The 23,777-nt window shown below is 42.8% G+C and overlaps 1 protein-coding gene across 1 annotated transcript in view; it reads right to left on the bottom strand.

Annotated features, from left to right (window-relative positions):
• The window catches only part of BRSK2 (BR serine/threonine kinase 2), a 136,418-nt gene that overhangs the window by 13,145 nt on the left and 99,496 nt on the right, over nt 1–23,777 (bottom strand). Inside the window, exons 13-18 of the mRNA XM_040409570.1 lie at nt 23,520–23,580; nt 17,991–18,198; nt 16,833–16,881; nt 13,825–13,948; nt 13,516–13,696; nt 8,168–8,257 (exon numbers count right to left, since the gene is read on the bottom strand). Coding sequence (XP_040265504.1) covers nt 8,168–8,257; nt 13,516–13,696; nt 13,825–13,948; nt 16,833–16,881; nt 17,991–18,198; nt 23,520–23,580 — 713 coding nt within the window. The remainder of the gene's footprint in view (nt 1–8,167; nt 8,258–13,515; nt 13,697–13,824; nt 13,949–16,832; nt 16,882–17,990; nt 18,199–23,519; nt 23,581–23,777) is intronic.

The following is a 23,777-nucleotide window of genomic DNA, read 5'->3' as shown; positions in this document are numbered from 1 at the left end:
AGGCCTGGTGATGAACTCTTGTTCCTGACATAGCAATGGCTATTTTGGGCAGCCACCACTAGAGGGAGCTCAGTGCAAGGAGATTTACAGCTTCCATTAATGTCAATGGTAACTGTATACATTCCCAGTGTTATGCACTCAATGGAAGCAGGAGATTTACAGCTGTAAGGGGAGATTTATCAATGCATTTATGGCGGTTGTCTGGTGTAAATGCATTAAGCACAAAGAGGGTGAGGGGGAGCGTGTCTTTTTAAAAAAAAAAATGCATTCACTTAGCATGAAATATCATCACTTTTTTTAGAAATCTCAAGGGGATGAGGGAGGCTGGAATACTAAATTTAGCTGTGGACTCCTATGAGATCTGTGTACGCCCCCGGTAAGAACACCTGAATTTTCAAATGACGTTAGGCTTTAAGTAATGAAAGGGAAATGGCCACTTGATCTGAGGCCCCCTCAGCCACCACCATCCTGTTATACCGCTGGTAAATATCTTTTTTTAAAGGTGCCCTTATATAAATTGTCCATTTCAACATTATGTATTAAATGAACTTATAATGTAGACTAGTTATGACTGAACAGTCATGGGGGCCGCATTGCAATTCTGAAGAGTCACGCAATCCAGTCTTCAAACCCTCCCTACCAGGCTTGAGGGACATGCCCCTGTCTTCTCCAAGTCTCGCAGATGCGCTGGGCATGAACAGTACAATGAGGTGTACCCCCTGGACTTGTGTGGTACAGCCATGACGCTGAGGAGTGTACCCCTCACTAATCTGCACATGCACAGGGAGCCCCGGGCGCATCTGCAAGACTTGGAGCATGCAGGTCATCATCAATAAAGCCTGGATGAAAAGTTATGAAGACCGGACTATGTGGCTGTTCAGGATAGCAACGTCGCCCCCTCCATGACCCTTCAATGTCAATTAGCATGCCCTATATTATAAATGATAATAACTGTTTGTTTTAGCATGTTCTAGCCGAAACAGACACTTCCTATTTTATTTTAGGTCAGCGTCCGATCCACATTTTTGGTGGACCCTTTAATTTCTATGGGACTGCAAAACATAATGTCATTCCACATCCGGGCAGCAAATTATAGAACATGTCCTTTTCTTGTCCTTTTTGGGGACAAGAATAGGCATTTTCACAACGGGGCACTTGAAAAGTGCAGGATGCCCACGGCTAGTATCTGCATTTTGCGTATACGGCCATGTGAATGTAAAGCTATGCAATGGTGGTGGTTTACAGGCCCCAAAGTGACAAGTTCCCTTTAAGTAATTACGTATACTGCAAAATATGAAATGAGCTTTACTGTTAAGTGCACCTATCACCTTTAGGCCTCTTTCAGACGGGCGTTGCGGGAAAATGTGCGGGTGCGTTACGGGAACACCCGCGATTTTTCTGCGCGAGTGCAAAACATTGCAATGCGTTTTGCACGCCCGTGAGAAAAATCGCACATGTTTGGTACCCAAACCCGAACTTCTTCACAGAAGTTCAGGCTTGGGATCGGTGTTCTGTAGATTGTATTATTTTCCCTTATAACATGGTTATAAGGGAAAATAATAGCATTCTGAATACATAATGCATAGTAAAATAGCACTGGAGGGGTTAAAATAAAAAAATATATATCTATTTAACTCACCTTAATCCACTTGATCGCGGAGGCCGGCATCTCCTTCTGTCTCCTTTGCTGAACAGGACCTGTGGTGACGTCACTCCGGTCATCACATGATCCATCAGATGATGCATCACCATGGTAAAAGATCATGTGATGGATCATGTGATGACCGGAGTGACGTCACCACAGGTCATTTTCCTGTAATGAATGCTCACCACAGGCCCTGTTGCTGCACAGAGATCAGATGGAGACAGAAGGAGATGCCGGGCTACGCGATCAAGTGGATTAAGGTGAGTTAAATTATTTTTATTTATTTTTTAACCCCTCCAGCGATGTTTTACTATGCATTCTGTATTCAGAATGCTACTATTATTAAATAATTCAATCTACAGAACACCGATCCCAAGCCTGAACTTCTGTGAAGAAGTTCGGGTTTGGGTACCAAACATGCGCGATTTTTCTCACGCGAGTGCAGAACGCATTACAATGTTTTGCACTCGCGCGGAAAAATCGCGGGTGTTCCCGTAACGCACCCGCACATTTTCCCGCAACGCCCGTCTGAAAGAGGCCTTAAGTTTCATGCCCATGGCAGCAGGTCTGGGCGTACTACTCCCCTTCAGATACAGTACATACGGCAGGCGATTTGCAGATAACCTCTATATACCATTGTGTGAAGGAGGTATAGTAGAAGTCTCACGCGTCTGTACGGCACGGGAGCCCCATTACAGCTCTATACAACCCTGCCATGTGCAGGAGGCCTTACATAGCTGGGACAGCCAGAGCGGGGGCATCCAAGTATGTAGGCCTCCATTGTAAGCAAGGTGATGGGTCTACTTTCAGCGTTTGTTTTGGTCAAGTTCGAGTTTTTTTTTATATATATATAGTACATATGTATTTTTTCTGCTATTTGTAGACCTTCGAGAAACATTATCGTTGAGGTAAGTCGAATTTTTTTGGTGGCTAAAGCCTGTAACACACACAGAGTAGGAAGACTACTAATGGTTGGTGCTAATGGGTGGAGATGGATTTAGGTTGCCAGGTCAGCCAGTTAAAGGTAGCCATAAGAGACTGCAGGGAAAGAGGGGGCTATGGCGACATCCGCCATCACGCCCCAATGTTATCCGGCAGGATAGGCTTCAATGACATCAACCACTCTCAGGGAATGGGCGGTCTATTGATTTTTGCTATGGTGCCCTCTCTGATATAAGCCTGCTCCTGCCTCAAACGGTTAGGAGACAGAAGACAGGAGGACCATTTCCACTGCCAGCATCAATGTGGGAGCAGTAATGTGATTGCAAAACTCTACCTCCAACAGTTATGGTGAAGTTCTGCACGACAGAAATGGTGCACTGAAACTGGGTTCCAACAAGATGGTACTGGCCCTTTAAATGGCTCATCTGGCGACACTACGATGAGTTCTTACACACGTCTCTAACGATTCCATAGATGTGACGAGGGAATTACATGATAACACACAGGCATGGAGATGTCTTTCCAAAGAAAGAATATGCACAATACAGCATGATCAGAGTAAGGCCTCATGCACACCGCCGTATGTATTTTGAGCTCCGCAATTTACGGATACCATCCGCGTTGCATCCACATCTTTTCTGGACCCATGGACTTCAATGGGTCCGTGGTCAGCATTTTAAAGGTCAAGTACAGGACATGTTCTATATGTCTGCACAATGTACAGCACATGGACCATCCGTGTGCTTTCCACATCCGTTTCCCAAAAGGATAGAATATGTACACAAAATGCAGACCACAAATACCACAAAAAAATACGGACAGCACACCGACTGCATCCATATTTTACGGATCCGCAAAACGGATACGGTCATGTGCATGAGGCCTAAGGTGTCTCTTATTTCTGTGCTGTACTGAGGGATACACCTCAGACACTGTAACAAAAAACTCAATTTTGATCAATTATGTTCTTAACTTTAAAGAGGTTTTCCGAGATATTTTTATTGATGACCTATCCTTCAGGATCGGCGGGGGTCTGACAGCCGGCACACCCGCCGATCAGCTGGTTGAAGAGAAGGCCATGTGCCCTGCGAGCGCTGCCTTCCTTTCACTGTTTACCTGCTCGCCGTCGACATTGCAGCGATCAGGTGTAATTACAAGCTGTCCCATTCACTCCTATCGGACGGCTCGTTTCTATACAGTTGAATTGGAAAGAGGCGTCCCACTGAAGTGAACGGGGGGCGGCTTGTAATTACACCTGCTCACTGCTGCGATGTCGACGGTGAGCAGGGGAAGAATGAAGGGAAGGCTGCACTGACATGGAGTGGCCTTCTTTTCAACCAGCTGATCGGCGGGGGGTCCAGCACCGGGATCTGATATTGATGCATCAATAAAAATATTGGAAAATCCCTTTAAGTTCTGCAAGGGATATATCCAGTGCAATGAGTCTACAGTGCACACCAGATGCTGCCTGCATATATCATTTAGAGCAGATTATATTCCTCCAACGTGATCTGGTCAGTATTCTTCCTATGGAAAGATCTCTAAAGTATTTCTCTGCTCTGTCTTTTCTTTCCAACCAAATTTCACATTTTTTAATCTAACCAAAAATATAAACACTGTAAAGCACATTAAAGGGCATCTGTCAGCAGTTTTGTACCTATGACACCGTCTGACCTGTTACATGTGCACTTGGCAGCTGAAGACATCTGTGTTGGTCCCATGTTCATATGTGCCCACACTGCTGAGAAAAATTATGTTTTAATATATGCAAATGAGCCTCTAGGAGCAACGGGGGCGTTGTCGTTACACTTAGAGGCTCTGCTCTCTCTGCAACTGCCATGCTCACTCCACTTTAGGAGAAGTCAGGGCCAGGCGTGATGACGGTTACACTGTCTGGCCCTATCAAAGTGCAGAGGGAGCGGCAGTTGCAGAGAGAGCAGAGCCTCTAGGTGTAAGGACAACGCCCCCATTGCTCCTAGAGGCTCATTTGCATATATTAAAATATCATTTTTCTCAGCAATGAGGCCACATATGAACATGGGACCAACACAGATGTCTTCAGCTGCCAAGCGCACATGTAACAGGTCAGCCGGTGTCATAGGTACAAAACTGCTGACAGATGCCCTTTAAAGGGGACCTAGAACCGGTGGTGAAACCAAGATTGCGCGGCAGTGCTTCTGAGAGCGCTCTGCACTGTTGGGTTTTATCTGCCCTGCTCCCCTTTTCCCACATGTGAAGTACGGATCCCATATACTTTCTGTGGATCCATACTCCAGATGTAGGAAAAGCCGATCGATCGGATACAATAAAACCTGAAGGTGCAGAACGCTCTGAGGAACACGGCGGCACAATCGTGGCTTCACCACAGCTTCAGGTCCCCTTTAATGCTTTCAAACATTAACATTTTTAAAACATACTTTCATTATTTCTAATTTCATCGATGTAGTCTGATGGGCACTAGTCCTCGTGTCTCCTTGTATTTCCACTACACTTACAGGCCTTGGTCTTACCATCAATGTCTCATCACTATGACCTACAGCTATCGGTCAGCTATTACAGATTACATGGTCCTGCACCATCTCACTATGGAGGAAACGTGGCTGTGGCCTAGTGATCACATCAGCAGGGGGAAATCGAGATTATTATTAGATTACAATGGATTTTTTTTTTTTTACAGGTTCCAGGGGTTATGTGAACACGACCCGAAAACCTGGTAAATCTCTTTTAGGTTCTATCCACACAGGACATAAATTGCAGTGGAAAAACGTGCCACAGAGTTACATGCGGTTTTGCTTTTGCTTTTCTCTCTGAAGTGGAAATTTGCAGCATAAATTGACCTGCAGATTTATAACCCGCACTGCATGTTTCCGCTGCAGAGTCTGGATGAGGTTTTGTACAAATTCATCCACTTTGCTAGTAAGGTAATACGCTGCAGATTTTCCGCACCGTATCTGCCATGAGTGAACATACCCCAAAGCCAATCATCCAGCAGACTACGCTGCCCTACATAAGGGCATCATTGTATGGGGACAGATCTGCTCTCCTGTTAGCCAGCACAGCAGAAATTTACTGTCGTTTTGGCCAATAGGATTGACCAGTTATGAGTTCACTGTATTCATAAGGGGAACGCTCCCACCGACTCTCCATCGGCCTATCATTCACTGTGAGGACAAGGGAAGGCAGGAAAGGCGTTGGGAGCAAAAAGAGGTGCAGTATTTTTTGTGCAGTCTCGGCTAATAAGAAACCAGAACTGCTGACCTTAGAGAGGGCAGCACAGTCTGATGACAGATCCCCTTTGTGTGGCCATTTTCTGGTGATAGGTCATCAATATTATTTCCAGGATAACCCCTTTAATCTAATACCTTTTTAGGCTCCATTCACACGTCCGTGGTGTGTTGCGGACCCGCAAATTGCGGATCCGCAACACACCCGCCCGGCACCCCTATAGAAATGCCTATTCTTGTCCGCAAGCTGCGGACAAGAATAGGAGATGTTCTATCTTTTGCGGAGCTGCAGACCTGAAGATCGGGGCCGCGCTCCGCAAACGCGGATGTTGACAGCACACTGTGTGCTGTCCGCATCCATTCCGTCCCCATAGAAAATGAATGGGTCCGCACCCGTTCCGCAAAATTGCGGAACAGATGCGGACCCATTTGCAGACGTGTGAATGGAGCCTTAGTGGGTGCAGATAATGCCTATTGCTTCTGCTATTTAAGGGGTTGTCCACTTTAGACAATGCCTTTTTTAAGTAGTGATGACAATAAGTAGTGATGAGCGAAGCGAGCTTCGGATCCTAGATAAGAAGTCACTTCGCTGAAAACTTCCGTTTGAATACTGTACGGAGATTCGTCGCCACACAGTATTCAAATGTATGGGCTCCGGCGAGTTGAAATGAGTTATCACCAAAGTCTCGCGCCATTCGATTTTTAAAATTGAAAACCATTTTAACACAGGAATCCAAAGTCGGCTTCAGTGCTGGCTGGTACCTTGGTGCCGAAGCCGACTTCGGAACCAAGTTTTAAAATGGTTTTCAAGTTGAAAATTCAAATCCCGAAGTTATTGACTTTGGTGATAGCGAATTTCCCTCCGCTGGAGCCCATACATTTGATTGCTGTACTGAGACGGATCTCCGTACAGCCTTAAAGCAAAGTTTTGAGCGAATCGACTTCGGATCTTGGATCCAAAGCTCTATTCGCTCATCCTTAATAATAAGCTGTGATTTGAGAGGGATAATAGACTGCAAGCGTCTATCTAATGCACAACCCATTTTAAAGGGGTCTCTGGGAATTAAATATTAATAACCTAACGTCATAGGATAGGTCAATAGTAGTGATGAGCGAAGCGAGCTTTGGGTGCTACATCCGAAGTCGCTTTGTTCAAAACTTCGGATTAATTCTGTACACAGATCTGTATCCATACAGAATTAAAATGTATTCGCTCCGATGAGCTGAAGTCAGTTATTCATGAAGTCGCGCGAGACTTTGTTAGTTGATTTCAAAAGTGGAAAACTACTTTAAAACGGAACCGAACTCGGCTTCGGTTCCAATTGGTACCTTGGAATCGAAGCCGGGTTCGGTTCCAAGTTTTAAAGTGGTTTTCACTTTAAAAATCAACTACTGAAGTTATTTAACAAAGTCTTGCGCAACTTCACGAATAATTGACTTCAGCTCACCGGAGCGAATACATTTTATTGGATCTCTGTACAGCATTAGGGCTCATGCACACAACCGTATGTATTTTGCGGTCCGCAAAAAAACGGATCTGCAAAAATTATGGATGACGTCCGTGTGCATTCCGTATTTTGCGGAACGGAACAGCTGGCCCCTAATAGAACAGTCCTACCCTTGTCCGTAATGAGGACAATAATAGGACATGTTCTATTTTTTTGCAGAACGGAAATACGGACATACGGTAACTTCAATTTTTTTTGTGGACCCATTAAAATAATTGGTTCCGCATACGGTCCGCAAAAAAAAAAACGGAATGGACACGGAAATAAAATACGTTTGTGTGCATGAGCCTTTAATCCGAAGTTTTGAGCAAGGCGACTCTCGCTTCTCTCATCACTAGTCATCAGTATTTAAGTCTCGGAAAACCTTTTTAATCATTACACAGCGCCCATTCAAATCAGTAGGATGTCTGTGTAATGTAGGACAGGACCAGTCCTCCAGAACAAGAGACGCTCTCTGTAACTGTTCCCCACTCCTGTCATCCTGAAACATCCCCCTCTAACTCACAATTACCTGATTGGCTATATGAATATCAGTTTCCAAAACTGGACATCCCATTTAAATGGGAAACATAGTCATGAAACTGTACTGTACAGACTGCATCTAATGTCATGCCACTTCTATGGTCCTCAAGGTGGATGGGTAAGGTTCCTAGGGATTTTGCACTTACATCTGAAGAACTAGATTCTGCCTACTTGTGCATCCATCATGTACTAACCATACAGACACATCAGTTCTCATTTATGGTGCAGATCACTCGGCCACATCAGAAAGCCAAGGAGCTACACGTGGTTGATAGAAGTCATTGAGTAAGGTGGGTGCTCTTCCTAGCCTTTCAGTCGACTCTCACCTGAAAGTTGCAATACAGACGGCTGTTCGTGGGAACTCAGGAGCTGAGTCTGAATTGTCTCCACAACCCGTTTAAACCTTCTGCTGGGACCTGAAGCAAGTACAGAATGTGGGAAACGTATTATAACAAACGGCAACTTCCTATGCATTCAGAATGACAGCCATTACACTGAATAATCTGCACACAGGCCACATGAAATATTAATTCTACATGCGGATATTACAGCACGGGCCACTCCTGACATAGCGATAGGAATAGGATGTACAATGGAGCATAATGTTCTCCAATGGAATTGTCACAGAACTGACATAAAGTGTCTTGATTTGCACCACATATATGCATCCCATTATTGATTTATTTACCACATGCTAGAAATTAGTTTTTTGTGCACAACTTTTGCACCAACATCTTGCCGAGTGCTGTTTTACACCTTGTTTTGCTGCAGCCTTGGGTGCATGTTTTAGACATAAACTATTCCAGTTCCAAAGCGGTATAAAAACTGGTGTAACATTCTTAGTAGAAAGCCCTGTGGCGCACTGTGTCACATCTTCCCTTCACTATTTAGGTTTAGACACATATAACAATCCAAATTATAAATTTGGCACAAAGTAAAAATGGTGCAGGCACAATATTCTGACTCAAAAAACAAAACGATCTTAATGTATCTGCCCCATTGTGTCCATTATCTTTCAACTTTATCCCTGCATTTATTATCTCTGTTCTGAGACACCAATGTGTATCATTCATGTTCAGTGACATCACTGTGTTTATTATCCCTGCACTGTGACATCACTGTGTTTATTATCCCTGTACTGTGACATCACTGTGTTTATTATCCCTGTACTGTGACATCACTGTGTTTATTATCCCTGCACTGTGACATCACTGTGTTTATTATCCCTGTACTGTGACATCATTGTGTTTATTAGCCCTAAACTGTGACATCACTGTTCATTATCCCTGTACTGTGACATCACTGTGTGCATTATCTCTGTACTGTGACATCACTGTGTTTATTATCCCTGTACTGTGACATCATTGTGTTTATTAGCCCTAAACTGTGACATCACTGTTCATTATCCCTGTACTGTAACATCACTGTGTGCATTATCTCTGTACTGTGACATCACTGTGTTTATTATCCCTGTACTGTGACATCATTGTGTTTATTAGCCCTAAACTGTGACATCACTGTTCATTATCCCTGTACTGTGACATCACTGTGTGCATTATCTCTGTACTGTGACATCACTGTGTTTATTATCCCTGTACTGTGACATCACTGTGTTTATTATTCCTGTACTGTGACATCACTGTGTTTATTATTCCTGTACTGTGACATCACTGTATGCATTATCCCTGTACTGTGACATCACTGTGTTTATTATTCCCGTACTGTGACATCACTGTGTTTATTATCCCTGTACTGTGACATCACTGTGTTTATTATTCCTGTACTGTGACATCACTGTGTTTATTATCCCTGTACTGTGACATCACTGTGTTTATTATCCCTGTACTGTGACATCACTTTGTTTATTATCCCTGTACTGTGACATCACTGTGTTTATTATTCCTGTACTTTGACATCACTGTGTTTATTGTCCCTGTACTGTGACATCACTGTGTTTATTATCCCTGTACTGTGACATCACTGTGTTTATTATCCCTGTACTGTGACATCACTGTGTTTATTATCCCTGTACTGTGACATCACTGTGTTTATTATCCCTGTACTGTGACATCACTTTGTTTATTATCCCTGTACTGTGACATCACTATGTTTATTATTCCTGTACTGTGACATCACTGTGTTTATTATCCCTGTACTGTGACATCACTGTGTTTATTATCCCTGTACTGTGACATCACTTTGTTTATTATCCCTGTACTGTGACATCACTGTGTTTATTATTCCCGTACTGTGACATCACTGTGTTTATTATTCCTGTACTGTGACATCGCTGTGTTTATTATCCCTGTACTGTGACATCACTTTGTTTATTATCTCTGTACTGTGACATCACTATGTTTATTATTCCTGTACTTTGACATCACTGTGTTTATTGTCCCTGTACTGTGACATCACTGTGTTTATTATCCCTGTACTGTGACATCACTGTGTTTATTATCCCTGTACTGTGACATCACTGTGTTTATTATCCCTGTACTGTGACATCACTTTGTTTATTATCCCTGTACTGTGACATCACTATGTTTATCATTCCTGTACTGTGACATCACTGTGTTTATTATCCCTGTACTGTGACATCACTGTGTTTATTATCCTGTACTGCGACATCACTATGTTTATTATCTCTGTACTGTGACATCACTGTGTTTATTGTCCCTGTACTGTGACATCACTGTGTTTATTATCCCTGTACTGTGACATCACTGTGTTTATTATCCCTGTACTGTGACATCACTGTGTTTATTATCCCTGTACTGTGACATCACTTTGTTTATTATCCCTGTACTGTGACATCACTATGTTTATTATTCCTGTACTGTGACATCACTGTGTTTATTATCCCTGTACTGTGACATCACTGTGTTTATTATCCTGTACTGCGACATCACTATGTTTATTATCCCTGTACTGTGACATCACTGTGTTTATTATCCCTGTACTGTAACATCACTATTTATTATCCCTGTACTGTGACATCACTGTGTTTATTATCCCTGTACTGCGACATCACTATGTTTATTATCCCTGTACTGTGACATCACTGTGTTTATTATCCCTGTACTGTGACATCACTGTGTTTATTATCCCTGTACTGTGACATCACTGTGTTTATTATCCCTGTACTGTGACATCACTATGTTTATTATTCCTGTACTGTGACATCACTGTGTTTATTAACCCTGTACTGTGACATCACTTAGTTTATTATCCCTGTACTGTGACATCACTGGGTAGATTATCCCTGTACTGTGACATCACTGTATTTATTATCCTGTACTGCGACATCACTGTGTTGATTATCCCTGTACTGTGAAATCACTATGTTTATTATTCCTGTACTGTGACATCACTGTGTTTATTATCCCTGTACTGTGACATCACTGTGTTTATTATCCCTGTACTGTGACATCACTATGTTTATTATCCCTGTACTGTGACATCGCTGTGTTTATTATCCCTGTACTGTGACAACACTTTGTTTATTATCCCTGTACTGTGACATCACTGTGTTTATTATCCCTGTACTGTGACATCACTGTGTTTATTATCCCTGTACTGTGACATCACTGTGTTTATTATCCCTGTACTGTGACATCACTGGGTAGATTATCCCTGTACTGTGACATCACTGTGTTTATTATCCCTGTACTGTGACATCACTGTGTTTATTATCCCTGTACTGTGACATCACTTTGTTTATTATCCCTGTACTGTGACATCACTGTTTATTATTCCTGTACTGTGACATCACTGTGTTTATTATCCCTGTACTGTGACATCACTGTGTTTATTATCCTGTACTGCGACATCACTGTGTTTATTATCCCTGTACTGTGACATCACTATGTTTATTATTCCTGTACTGCGACATCACTGTGTTTATTATCCTGTACTGCGACATCACTGTGTTTATTATCCCTGTACTGTGACATCACTATGTTTATTATTCCTGTACTGTGACATCACTGTGTTTATTATCCCTGTACTGTAACATCACTATTTATTATCCCTGTACTGTGACATCACTGTGTTTATTATCCCTGTACTGTGACATCACTATGTTTATTATTCCTGTACTGTGACATCACTGTGTTTATCATCCCTGTACTGTGACATCACTATGTTTATTATCCCTGTACTGTGACATCGCTGTGTTTATTATCCCTGTACTGTGACATCACTAAGTTTATTATCCCTGTACTGTAACATCACTATTTATTATCCCTGTACTGTGACATCACTATGTTTATTATCCCTGTACTGTGACAACACTTTGTTTATTATCCCTGTACTGTGACATCACTATGTTTATTATCCCTGTACTGTGACATCACTGTGTTTATTATCCCTGTACTGTGACATCACTGGGTAGATTATCCCTGTACTGTGACATCACTGTGTTTATTATCCTGTACTGTGACATCACTGTGTTTATTATCCTGTACTGCGACATCACTGTGTTTATTATCCCTGTACTGTGACATCACTGGGTAGATTATCCCTGTACTGTGACATCACTATGCTTATTATTCCTGTACTGTGACATCACTGTGTTTATTAGCCCTAAACTGTGACATCACTGTTGATTATCCCTGTACTGTGACATCACTGTATTTATTATCCTGTACTGCGACATTACTGTGTTTATTATCCCTGTACTGTGACATCACTGTTTTTATTATCCATTTACTGTGACATCACTGTGTTTATTATTCCCGTACTGTGACATCACTGTGTTTATTATCCCTGTACTGTGACATCACTGGGTAGATTATCCCTGTACTGTGACATCACTATGTTTATTATTCCTGTACTGTGACATCACTGTGTTTATTATCCTGTACTGTGAAATCACTGTGTTTATCATTCATGTTCAGTGACATCACATTTTATTATCCATGTATATCTGTGTTCCTTTATGGGCTGTGACATCACTAGGTTTATCATTCATGTTCAGTAACACTACTGTGTTTATTAACAAGGTACTGTGACATCACAGCGTTTACTATCCATGTACTGTGACATCACTAGGTTTATCATTCATGTTCAGTGGCATCATGGTTTCTTATCCATGTTTATCTGTGTTTCCTTCATGCTCTGTGACATCACGGTGTTTACTATCCATGTACTGTGAGTACAGTATGTTTATTATTCATGTTCTGTGACATCACTTTTCTGAGACCTCATGGTGACTAGTATTGCTATGTTGTTACCTCACTTTGGTCATTTTACCTGCGTGGCATCATTATTTTTTTAACTGTCCCTGTGTGGACATATCACGTTTTATCATCTCTGTACTGTGACAACATAGTACTTATTAGACCTGGTGCATAAGGTGGCCCAACAGTTTCTCCTTCACATCAGAGGATTCCAGTACTATACATTGTATGTAAAGTTGTGGATCCTGTTACCGAATTTACATTGGGCCCAGGCACTTCTGCCGGTGCCCACATATCCAGATCAGACAGGACCACATACCTCTACTGCTTTACAAGAACAGATGTGATCTCTTAATAATACCAAACAGTAATACACAAGAGATCAGACAAGACCATGGATTAGGTGGCTGGAGTCATTTTTATGCAGATTGTTTTTGGCATATAATGGGATGAGCACATAAAAGTGAGCAGTATGGAAAATGGGAGAGATATACCTGATAGCAGAGTAAAGGTGACTGAGTAAATCCCACAGTCCTTCTGCTTCTCTCCGCTTTCTGAATATGTAATATCCACTTGAAACTTCACTGGCTTCTGGAAGACCGATGGACCCCCTGTGGACTTGTACTCAGCTCGGAAACTGGTTTGTGATATCACACTGTGACTGAGACTTGGGATCTACAGAAGGCGCATTGAAAATGGCTGGGTGACTTTGAATTCAGCTGCAGCTAAACAATATTATCAACAGACCAGCACAGAGATGAAATATTCATAGGAAAGTGTATAAATAATATACATAATCTTACCGAAAGAAAGGCTTGTACTATGTCAGCTTTAATGGAGCTTAAAGGCTTGTCCTTAATGACCACAAAGATCTGATCCTCCTTCTCCAAAGTGAGGAAGTTACCAAACCAAGACTTTTTGGCCAGTCTGGGATGAAATCAGAATGACAATACCGATAAGACAAAAAAGGAAACAAAACATGAGATTAAAGTAATCTAAAGCTGTCCATGCGCATTCGACAATGATCCCATCAGATGTCCGTGGAATCATTTGGTCCAACAACAGGTCAGACTAACCTGGCTGACAGGGAAATACGTTTTTTGTGGGGGAAAAATTTAATTGACTACAAATTCGGCTGATCTTGCCATACAAATGAAGTTTTGGCCAACCACGGCCACAATTATGCAAATATTACAGCAGACAAAAGTCTTCCACTGGCCATCATAGACAATCGTTTGTGACAATTCATCATTTTGCCTGACTTTACTCTTATGAGTATGGATAGCTTGAGGCTAAATTAAGTCAAAGTTGAAAACTAATTGGGAGACCAGTCATAAGGGGCCCAAGCACACAAGAGTAAATTGGCCAAAATGTCTGATTTCCGGGAGGACAGCCAACTATCTTGTGTCTATGGGGATGTGTTGACGCTCTATCAATGGTAGATGCTGGGGGAGTGAAAGATCAGGGCACTGGATTTCAGAATGCCCGGGCCCATCCTTTGTTCTCATATTTGGCCAACATCTATTGAAGGCATATGGGCACCTACAGCCTCTGACACTACATTTACAAAAGCGTATGGAAGTAATACTGAACCCTACGCCCATCGGAGGAACCTCTGGGTAATTTTTCCAGTCCTTAGAAGGTGTAGGGTTTGGTAAAGCATTCTATGTGGTGATTGTTTTGCCAGGCGTCTTTGGTAAAAGAGACAGGTCTTGGTACTGCTGTCTTTTAGTGACCTCTGACCAGGTTCTGAGGAACTCTGGGGTTTCAAGGAATCAGCAAAACCCACTAATGACCATCCAATCCAGTTTCACGATACAATCGACCATTAAATAACTGCCATGATTGGTTACATTTCTGGTACTAATGAGGCTTGGCTTAGTACCACCTCGAAAGCTTAAAGATCTCAAATGTCTAGGTTTATGTCTATACAGGTGGAGGAGGAGCACACGCAGTTTCCTCTGACACTGGCCAATCTTTAAAAGGGAACGTGGCATCAGAAAATGACCAATATTTAAACATACTACATTTTTGGTGATTTAAAAAAAATATTCCACGTCATTATATCTTTTTAAAAAGCCTACAATCTTGCATTTGGCCAATCTTGTCCACCAAGCCTAATAACAAACCGTTATGACAGATAACACCTCTGTATACTGTACATAACACAGGATCCACAATTTACTGCTTACATACTTCCCCTCACTGCACAATGACATCCGGCCAGGTCACTGAGCTTGCCCACAACACTTTCCCATAAACACTTCAATGAACATCTCCAGTCTATTGTATCTATGGCCCATGTAGCTGTTGTAAAACATATGTAAATGATGTTAACAGCAGCTCTGGCAAGATGGCTGCCTCCATAATCATGGAGAAAATAGAATAAAGAAAATCTACAATTAGAAAATTAAAATAGTTTAGACAAAAAAAGATCGTGGTTTACCAGGGGCGTACTGGGAACTTAAAGTGGCCCTGGAAAAAATACTAAAAGTGGCCCTGTTTTGTAGTTGAGTCCAAATTGATGGAAGACAGGGCCAGAAATACCATATTGTGGCACATTATACCACACAAACAAAACCCGCCAAGACGCTATATTAACAGTGTGAGGGGAGTATAAACATAAACTTCACTTTAGACACCTTCCCACATATAAAATATAACTTTTAATAGATAATTTTTAAAATTGGAGCTCAAATCAAGCCCAGATCAAGTAGGTCCTCCGACACATTTAAGCAATACACTTGATACCTCCAACAGCAAGACTGATGATGTTGTTGATGTTACTCATGGTTTGTAGAGATCTCCACGTCTTGGTAGAGTTGTTAACCACCGAGGACCATGTGCCGGAGAACCTACTTGATCTGGGCTTGATTTGAGCTCCAATTTTAAAAGTTATATTTTATATGTGGGAAGGTGGCTAAAAGTGTAGTTCACATTATACCACCCCAAAGAGAGAAATACCACAGTCCATTACAAAATACCGCCAGCAGCACAAAATACATCCCCAAAAACTTCCACTGGCCAGTCGAGAGGAGGGCCCAGGCGGCCTCCTGGGCATCGGCCCACCGGGGAATTTCCCTGTAAGATCTATGGCCAATCTGCCCCTGTGGTTTACTATCTGGTTTTAATTGATAAAAAATATAGGTGGCACATTCACTTTAAAGGGGTTGTCTCATCTCAGACAATGGGCTAGGATATGCCCCCATTGTCTGATAGGTGCGGGTCCCATAGAAGTAAATGGGAACGGTGGCCGGTCATGCGCAGTGTGCTCCCATTCACTTCTACAGGGAAAGCACTTGGTGGTGGACGGACCGGAGTCCTCCAGCCACCACTTTGCGGGGCTCAGTTTAGGAGATAGGTGCAGGTCCCAACAGTGGGACCCACACCTATAAGACAATTGGAGCATACCCTAGCGATATGCCCCCATTGTCTGAGATGAGACAACCCCTTTAAGGCCTCTTTAATGATTTAAAACAGGGATGCTCAACCTGCTGCCCTCCAGCTGTTGTAAAACTACAACTCCCGCCATGCCCTTCTGTAGGCTGATAGCTGTAGGCTGTCCGGGAATGATGGGAGTTGGAGGGCCGGAGGTTGAGCATGCCTGATTTAGAAGAATCATTGCTGAAGATATAATGGACATTTCCATCATCTCCCGCTTCTGCATCTACCACTGTTATGAAACTGATTCTGCCTGGTGATCACCACAATAAGCCACTGGCTAATTTCAGTAGCTTAAAAAAATGGTGGTCCGAGAAGAGGGTGAAAAATTCGGATAAGCAATAATTATGCGGCAGAACAGAGTACTCACTCTGGAGATGATTCTGGTGTCAGGTTGGTCATTTCATCTGCTGTGGGAACTGAATACATAAGATGACTTAATATTAATCTAGTCACTCTACCATACAGGATATGTGTAAGAAATAAGCACCAACATATAAAACACACAAAGCCTCACACACAAAAAGAAGATAATCACTAGTCCCCTCTCCTGACATGTATGTTTTAGCAAATACTTGGGTTCTGGAGCGCCTTTTATTAGACCTTTGCATTGTACAGTTCCTCTGTAATTCCTCCTGTAACTCTGTAAAAAACCCATTGTCAGTTCCAACATTTCCCAGTGGAGTAACAGAGGAATGACACAGAATGATAGAGTATTATGAAAAAATGAGTCAGAATTTTTTCATGGCGAATGCAAGGATGTACTAAAACGGACATTTCAGGAGAGCTAACAGGTTCTCTTTAAAGGTCCTCCCTAACAGTTGAATTAAAGCCCGACCAAAAAATGGGCCCACAGAAAAAAAATAATCATCTGCTGACAGTCCCGCCATTCCAGTGCTGGCACCTCACGGCAGTGACGTGCTGGTCTTGCACATATAACCTCTGAGGCCAGTGATTAGTAGCGGTGATCACAGGACCTCTTCTCTTCTGGTACGGTGGGGAATCTAAACAGTTGGGACGGGAGCCGCGTAGCTGGAATGGTGGGACTGGCACATTAACCAGGCGGGCTTTAATTTTACTTTTAGGCTGGACGACCCCTTTAAGTAGCATGGTGCCATGACATTAACTTATAGGACTGTTCAGAAAGCCTTACAATTCCTTCCTTGTATGATATATATAAAATAAAAAAAACATGCAGGTATTCTATCTTCTCATGTTATACTGATCCAGGAAGCTGAGATATGAGGAACTGTTTAGCTGTCCCTATGCTTTTCTATTCATGGCCGTTTGATGTCTTCCTATCACTAATAAAGGTCTGTGGGGTAAAACTGATTTTTCATGTCTTGATCTGGGAAAGTTCTTATTTTGGAAAAGATCCCCCAATATCATTGGGCTAAATCAGATCTCTGGATTGAAAACCATGCCAAAAAACCCTCCCATATCTCAGCACCCTGAGACCTAAAGGAGACATGAGGATCTAGAGCATGCACCAGTCACCCACAATTCACTTGCTCTCATCCTTTCTCACCTTGAAGTTTGCGGCGATGGAATCTCGGTGAACCCAGGAAATTGTTCTTGATTGAATTCAGTCTTGTCCTCCAAGGCATTCCACCAATACTTGGGCTGGATGGAGGGGTAGGGGAAGGGGTGCCCGCCGGACTTTCCTTGGGCGTATGCACAGGCGTTCCCTTGGGAGTAGGGAGGGGGCTGCCACGGGGTGACGGATGAGGGGTAACCTGTATAAGGGGCACAGATTTGGGGGCCAGATCAGATGGGGGCAGTTTGTTTGAAGTTCTGCAACCACTATGCCCAGCAGGAGAGTTCGGAGCCCTCGATGGGACACTAGAGTTATTTGTAGCAGGAAGGGGGTTGGAACGAGTTGTCTGAAGAGGCTTCTCTGAACTTCTGGGTTTGGGTGGGAAGGTCTGGGTTTTGGGATGGGTTAGATTGCAATCATTATGCCCTGCAGGATCAGAGGTTGGCGTGGTATGAGGTGAAGAAGATGGCGAAGGGGACTGGGGAAGGGCAAAAAACCTCCTTATCGGCTGTGAGAGAAAACGTAGTAAGGAAGGCAAGAGGTAAAAGAGGAAGGCAGAGAAGAAGAAGGATGCCAAAGAGCCCAACAAACAAGAGCAAGATATTGAAAGAAGCGGAAACAAGGTCATACAGACACGGGCACATATGAAGAGGAGATAAAGGACGGACAGCAGGACAGAGAAGTGAAGAATGGAAAATAATTTGGAAAATGAATAAGGACATTCATCAAAGGGAGAAACAGAAGCAAGAAGGGAAAAGTATGAGAATTTGAAAAGCAACATGGAAGAAGACGCAGATTGAAAGAATTAGTGGGTCACAAATAGAGACATCGAAGCAAAGCAGCCATGGGAGGAGGAACGATCATTTATCATATAGGGGTGCAAAGGGTCAATGGAAGGAATGACAGCAGCCAAAATGAGAATGAAAAAAAGAAAAAAAAAAGACATGCATGTTAGAAGCAGCACCCCAATAACCAGCCAAAGCGAGAGAGCAGTCCCGCAGCAGTGAGAAAGCCGTCAGCCATTTACCTGCCAGGCTCTTACAAGATCACAGACATGGATTACATCAGCAATCCTCATTACTGATGTTTCTCTGTGTACATTATATTCTCCCAAGTTCTTGGCACTGTGATATTTTCAAGGAAACACCATACACTGTGCAATGGGCCGTAAGCTGGTGAACCTTATGGCGTGACCAAGACTGACCTGAATTCTTCTACAGAGAACCTGTAGTTTAGGTTTGGTTATCTTCTACAGGATCTATGGTTTCAGGTTGAATTGGATTGATAGACGTAATATTTGCTTCATTTACCTTAATCAAAGGGGTTGTTCCCAAGATATAAAGGTATTTCCTACCGGCAGCACTGTACTGCTGTTCCGCAGAGAATGAACGGAGCAACAGTGCGCCTGCTCCACCGCCGCTCTATTCATTCAGTGGACTCGGGCCCCTCATTCTCGTGGGGGTCAGATACTCGTCCCCTATCCTGTGGGTAGGGTGTAACTTTATATCTTGGAACAACCACTTAATTCCCAATCAAATGTGAGTACTGACAGGGCCATTTACCTCTTCCTGACCTGGTGCGTTTTCCGTGCATTCGACTTTGAAAACAAGTGTTTTTTCAGCTCGGTTATGTAAATAATTCTTTCACCTTTTTCGGTAGTAACACAAGGGGCTTTATATTTATTCCATTTATATATACATACAAGACCTTTGGGGGACATTTAACTTAGCTTTTTTTTTTTTTTTATTGCTAATTTCTCCCGTAAATGGGGCTGATATAGCAGCCCCAGTTACAAAGGCAAAACAGTCCCCAGAGAGATTGTATACATTATTGTACAGCCTCACAGCAGAGCTGATCTGGGTCTGCTAATGACCAGCAGCTCACGCAGACTCCCGGTCATCACATGACCGCTGGGACTGGAGCAGTAAGCAGAATTGCCAATTCCTGACCTCTATACATAGAACTTGTTCAGCGCTGTGTATAGAGCAGTGGGAAAGGCAGGGACAATGAAGAACTGCTGTCACTAACAGTGGGGTCCCCGCTCCCACAGCTGCATGCAGAGATATATGCCGACTGCCTGAACGTGTATATAGTCGACAGGTGGTTGGCAAGGGGTTAAAGGGAACCCATGACATTGTCTATACATTCCTACCTGCAGGCAAAATGTTATAGAGCAGGAGGCACTGAGCAGTTTGATATATAGTTTTTGGAGAAAAAATTCAGTATCTTTGGTCATTGTATGTTTAGTAGTCCAGTGGGTGGAACTACTCAGTAACTAACACAATCTCTGTACACATACAGGGTATCAGTGAATAGGACCACCCACTGGACTCCTAAGCATAGAATCGACAGAGATAGATATACGTAACACAATAGCTCCTCCTGATTGATAACATGAGTCCCGACAGCATGTCCAATGTGACAGGTTCCCTTCATAGTAGGTTTAGGGCTCATGCACACGAACGTATGCGGCCCGTGCCAGTACGGTGGCCCTCAAACCGCAAGATACGGAGCTGCGGTACGGAGAGGAAGCCCACGGAAGCGCTTCTGTGGGATTTCGGTCCGTAACATGTTCTATTTTTTCTTTTGAGGTGCGGACTGAATCTTGCGGATCGTGGACGCATTCAAGTGAATGTGTCTGCATCTGCAAATGGCGGGAACGCGGCTGGTGCCTGTGCATTGCGGACCGCAGCACGGGCATGGGGCGCACACGTTCATGTGTATGAGCCCTTAAGAAAAGGAAGAGGTAGGAGGTCAAACCTAAAAAAAAAACTGAGCACCCCCTGTACAAAGCTTTCAGGTGCATTTTTAAGCTATATATGATTAATAGATTTTTTATATATAGTTTTCTGTTTTAAATGTTTTCCAAATCACGTTTCTGTATGCCAATGACTGCTGTCTAACACATTGTAACTGGTGAATACGGCTGGGGGCGTCCAGAGAAACAAGTAAGGAGGATTGCCAAGTGTATGCCTTATGCATAGATGCCATGTTATAATGGAAGCATGTGCTGAATTACACAGAGCTCAATTAAAACAACATATACAATCAGAAACATGGATATTTTTTTTATTTATCCAGACATAACTACGAGTCAGGCATCCCGATTACAGTATGGGCTGAAGATGCAGAATTACATACTGCCTCATGAATCCTAATTATATTATAATCCACTGCAATCACAAGTAATGATGGTATTTACCATTAATCAAGAAAAAAAAATAATTCTGAATTAAAGGGCATCTGTCAGCAGATTTGTCCCTATGACACTGGCTGACCTGTCACATGTGCACTTGGCAGCTGAAGACATCTGTGTTGGTCCCCTGTTCATATGCGTCCGCATTGCTGAGAAAAATGATGTTTTAATATATGCAAATGAGCCTAGAGGCTCTGCTCTCTCTGCAACTGCCATGCCTTCGACACTGTGATTGACAGGACCAGGCAGTGAAAACGTCATCCTACCTGGCCCTGTCAATCAAAGTGGAGAGGACACAGCAGTTGCAGAGAGAGCAGAGACTCTAGGTGTAATAACAACGCCCCCGTTGCTCCTAGAGGCTCATTTGCATATATTAAAACATCATTTTTCTCAGCAATGCGGCCACATATGAACATGGGACCAACACAGATGTCTTCAGCTGCCAAGCGCACATGTAACAGGTCAGCCAGTGTCATAGGGACAAAACTGCTGACAGATGCCCTTTAAGCCTAAATAGAAATGCTCATTCTGCCAATTTTTGAACAGCAGTCCCAATTGGTTTATACTGGGAATCACCTTGATACATAATGAGTTGTGGTACTTGACCAGTGGGAATTAGGGTGGGTTCACATCACGTTTTTCCCATCCTTTTTGCGTAAACAAAATATGCATTTGTTAAATGGAAGCCTCAGACTGATGCCATGCAGTGGCATATACGTTCACCATAGAGTTCCACTGTAAAAAAAAAAAAAAAAAAGTATACTTTTTTTTACCATTGTAAAAAGAAGTATACGTTTTTTTTGTTTTTTTACCGGACTGTAAAAAACGTGGTGTTCTGCGTTTTTCTAATCTTTTTTTTTGTAATGTATACGTCAAACGGAGGCATAAAACGTGATGTGAACCATCTTTTACAGAAACGCTCAGTCATATCTGATCAAGATAATCATAATGGACCTCTGATATTATATGGAGGCACAAGGAGATATCTGTCTGGAACAAAACGGGGCTATGTAATATTGGATGGTGTTTTATGGGGGCAAAGCTTCTAGGGGAGAATATGTTGCTGTAGAGGGGGGGCACTATATGGTGGAACAGAGCGCCTACAGTATTTTCTAGGTACATTGTGCCAATATGGTGACTTTTGGTTCACCGCAACTTATGGTAAAATCATGGCATTGCTGAGTAGTGGCTATGCTATTTTTTTCTACCAGGGGACCATAGAAGCCTAACCTACCTGTAGGGGTGCATGGCTAGTGCTCACTTATCCGCTTTCTAACTTTCGCCCATTATCCATGTTACATAGAAATTGCACAAATACACACATATGACATTTGACTTGAGTTAATAAGCGACATATGGCTGGGGTCACCCTTCTATGGGTAACAGTAAGAATTTACTAATGTGGAACTGGTGACAAGACGGTGACTAACAGGTCCAATGTCACACATTTTTGGTTTCTAAGTTTTTGACTGTTCCATATAAATATTTGATGATCAGAGCTATTATATTAAAATTTCATTGAGGTCTTGGTTGGAAGTCTATGCCAATATTTTATGCTATATTATAACTTTTATGAATGCACAGCTTAGTAACTCAAGCAGCCTGTGTGTGCACACTGTATACATAGAATATAGCGATATACATATTGTGACACAGTGAGGGGAATGGTCTGGGAAAATAGGTATTTTCCACCCAGCGTGTGCTGCTGGGCTGATTAGCAGCTAGGTAGGGTCAAATACCGGACTGGATTTTAATTGCTGGTCCAGGTTTTTGGCAGCACCTGGTTGTCCTTAAATAGGCAGCTGGGCTCAGCAGCAGGATCTCTGTGTTGGGATCTGAGGCTTGGTGCCAGGTTGGAGGGCTGAGGCCTATGTGCCGAGGAAACAGGCCCCCTCAAGCCTGCCGTGGACTGCTGGAGGCAGAACTGACATCAAGGTGACTTGTCTTATATGAACTTTCCAATTTGTGTGAAGTAACACCAAGATGTACTTTCCATTGTGTGTGAAGTAAACACCAAGACTGCAAAGTAACGCATTGTTTTGTGCATTTGCTTCAAGTGTGAATAAACACTGAAGTTTTGTGTTAAGAACTTGTCTTTTGCCTCTGTACTGCGTCCACTTACCCTATCTACCAGAGCGAAACCCCACAATATGCATGTAATAAGGAGGACTAGAACGAGCATGGGTTAACAGAAGAATGCCTCCCTATATCAGCCAGTTATAGCGATTGTGCAGTTATATGTGGAATCGTAACCCTACTGGATAGTAAAGCACCAGTGAAATTGGGAGAAGGTAGGGGAGAGAAATGGAGAAGAGATTACTCACCCTGGGACTACTGATGGGGCTGGTGGAGAGTCCTGAAGAAGCACCACTGATAGATCGCGACCTGAAACCAAATACAGAACATCTCATGAGGTTTTTCATTTTCATCTGTCTCCACTTGGATTTCAAACAAAATATACCCATACGGGTTTCTCTTCTTCACTCGTTGGATCTATAATCTGAAAGTCCATGTGTTCTGATCCTAAAAGAGGTTGTGCCAAGTACTAAAGAGATTAAGTAACTGATTGCTGAGGGTTTGAC

Source organism: Bufo bufo, chromosome 10 (genome assembly GCF_905171765.1).
Source record: "Bufo bufo chromosome 10, aBufBuf1.1, whole genome shotgun sequence".
In the NCBI taxonomy this organism is placed as follows: domain Eukaryota; kingdom Metazoa; phylum Chordata; class Amphibia; order Anura; family Bufonidae; genus Bufo; species Bufo bufo.
Note: the sequence above shows the minus strand (reverse complement) of the source record. Positions and strands in the feature narration are given on the sequence as shown.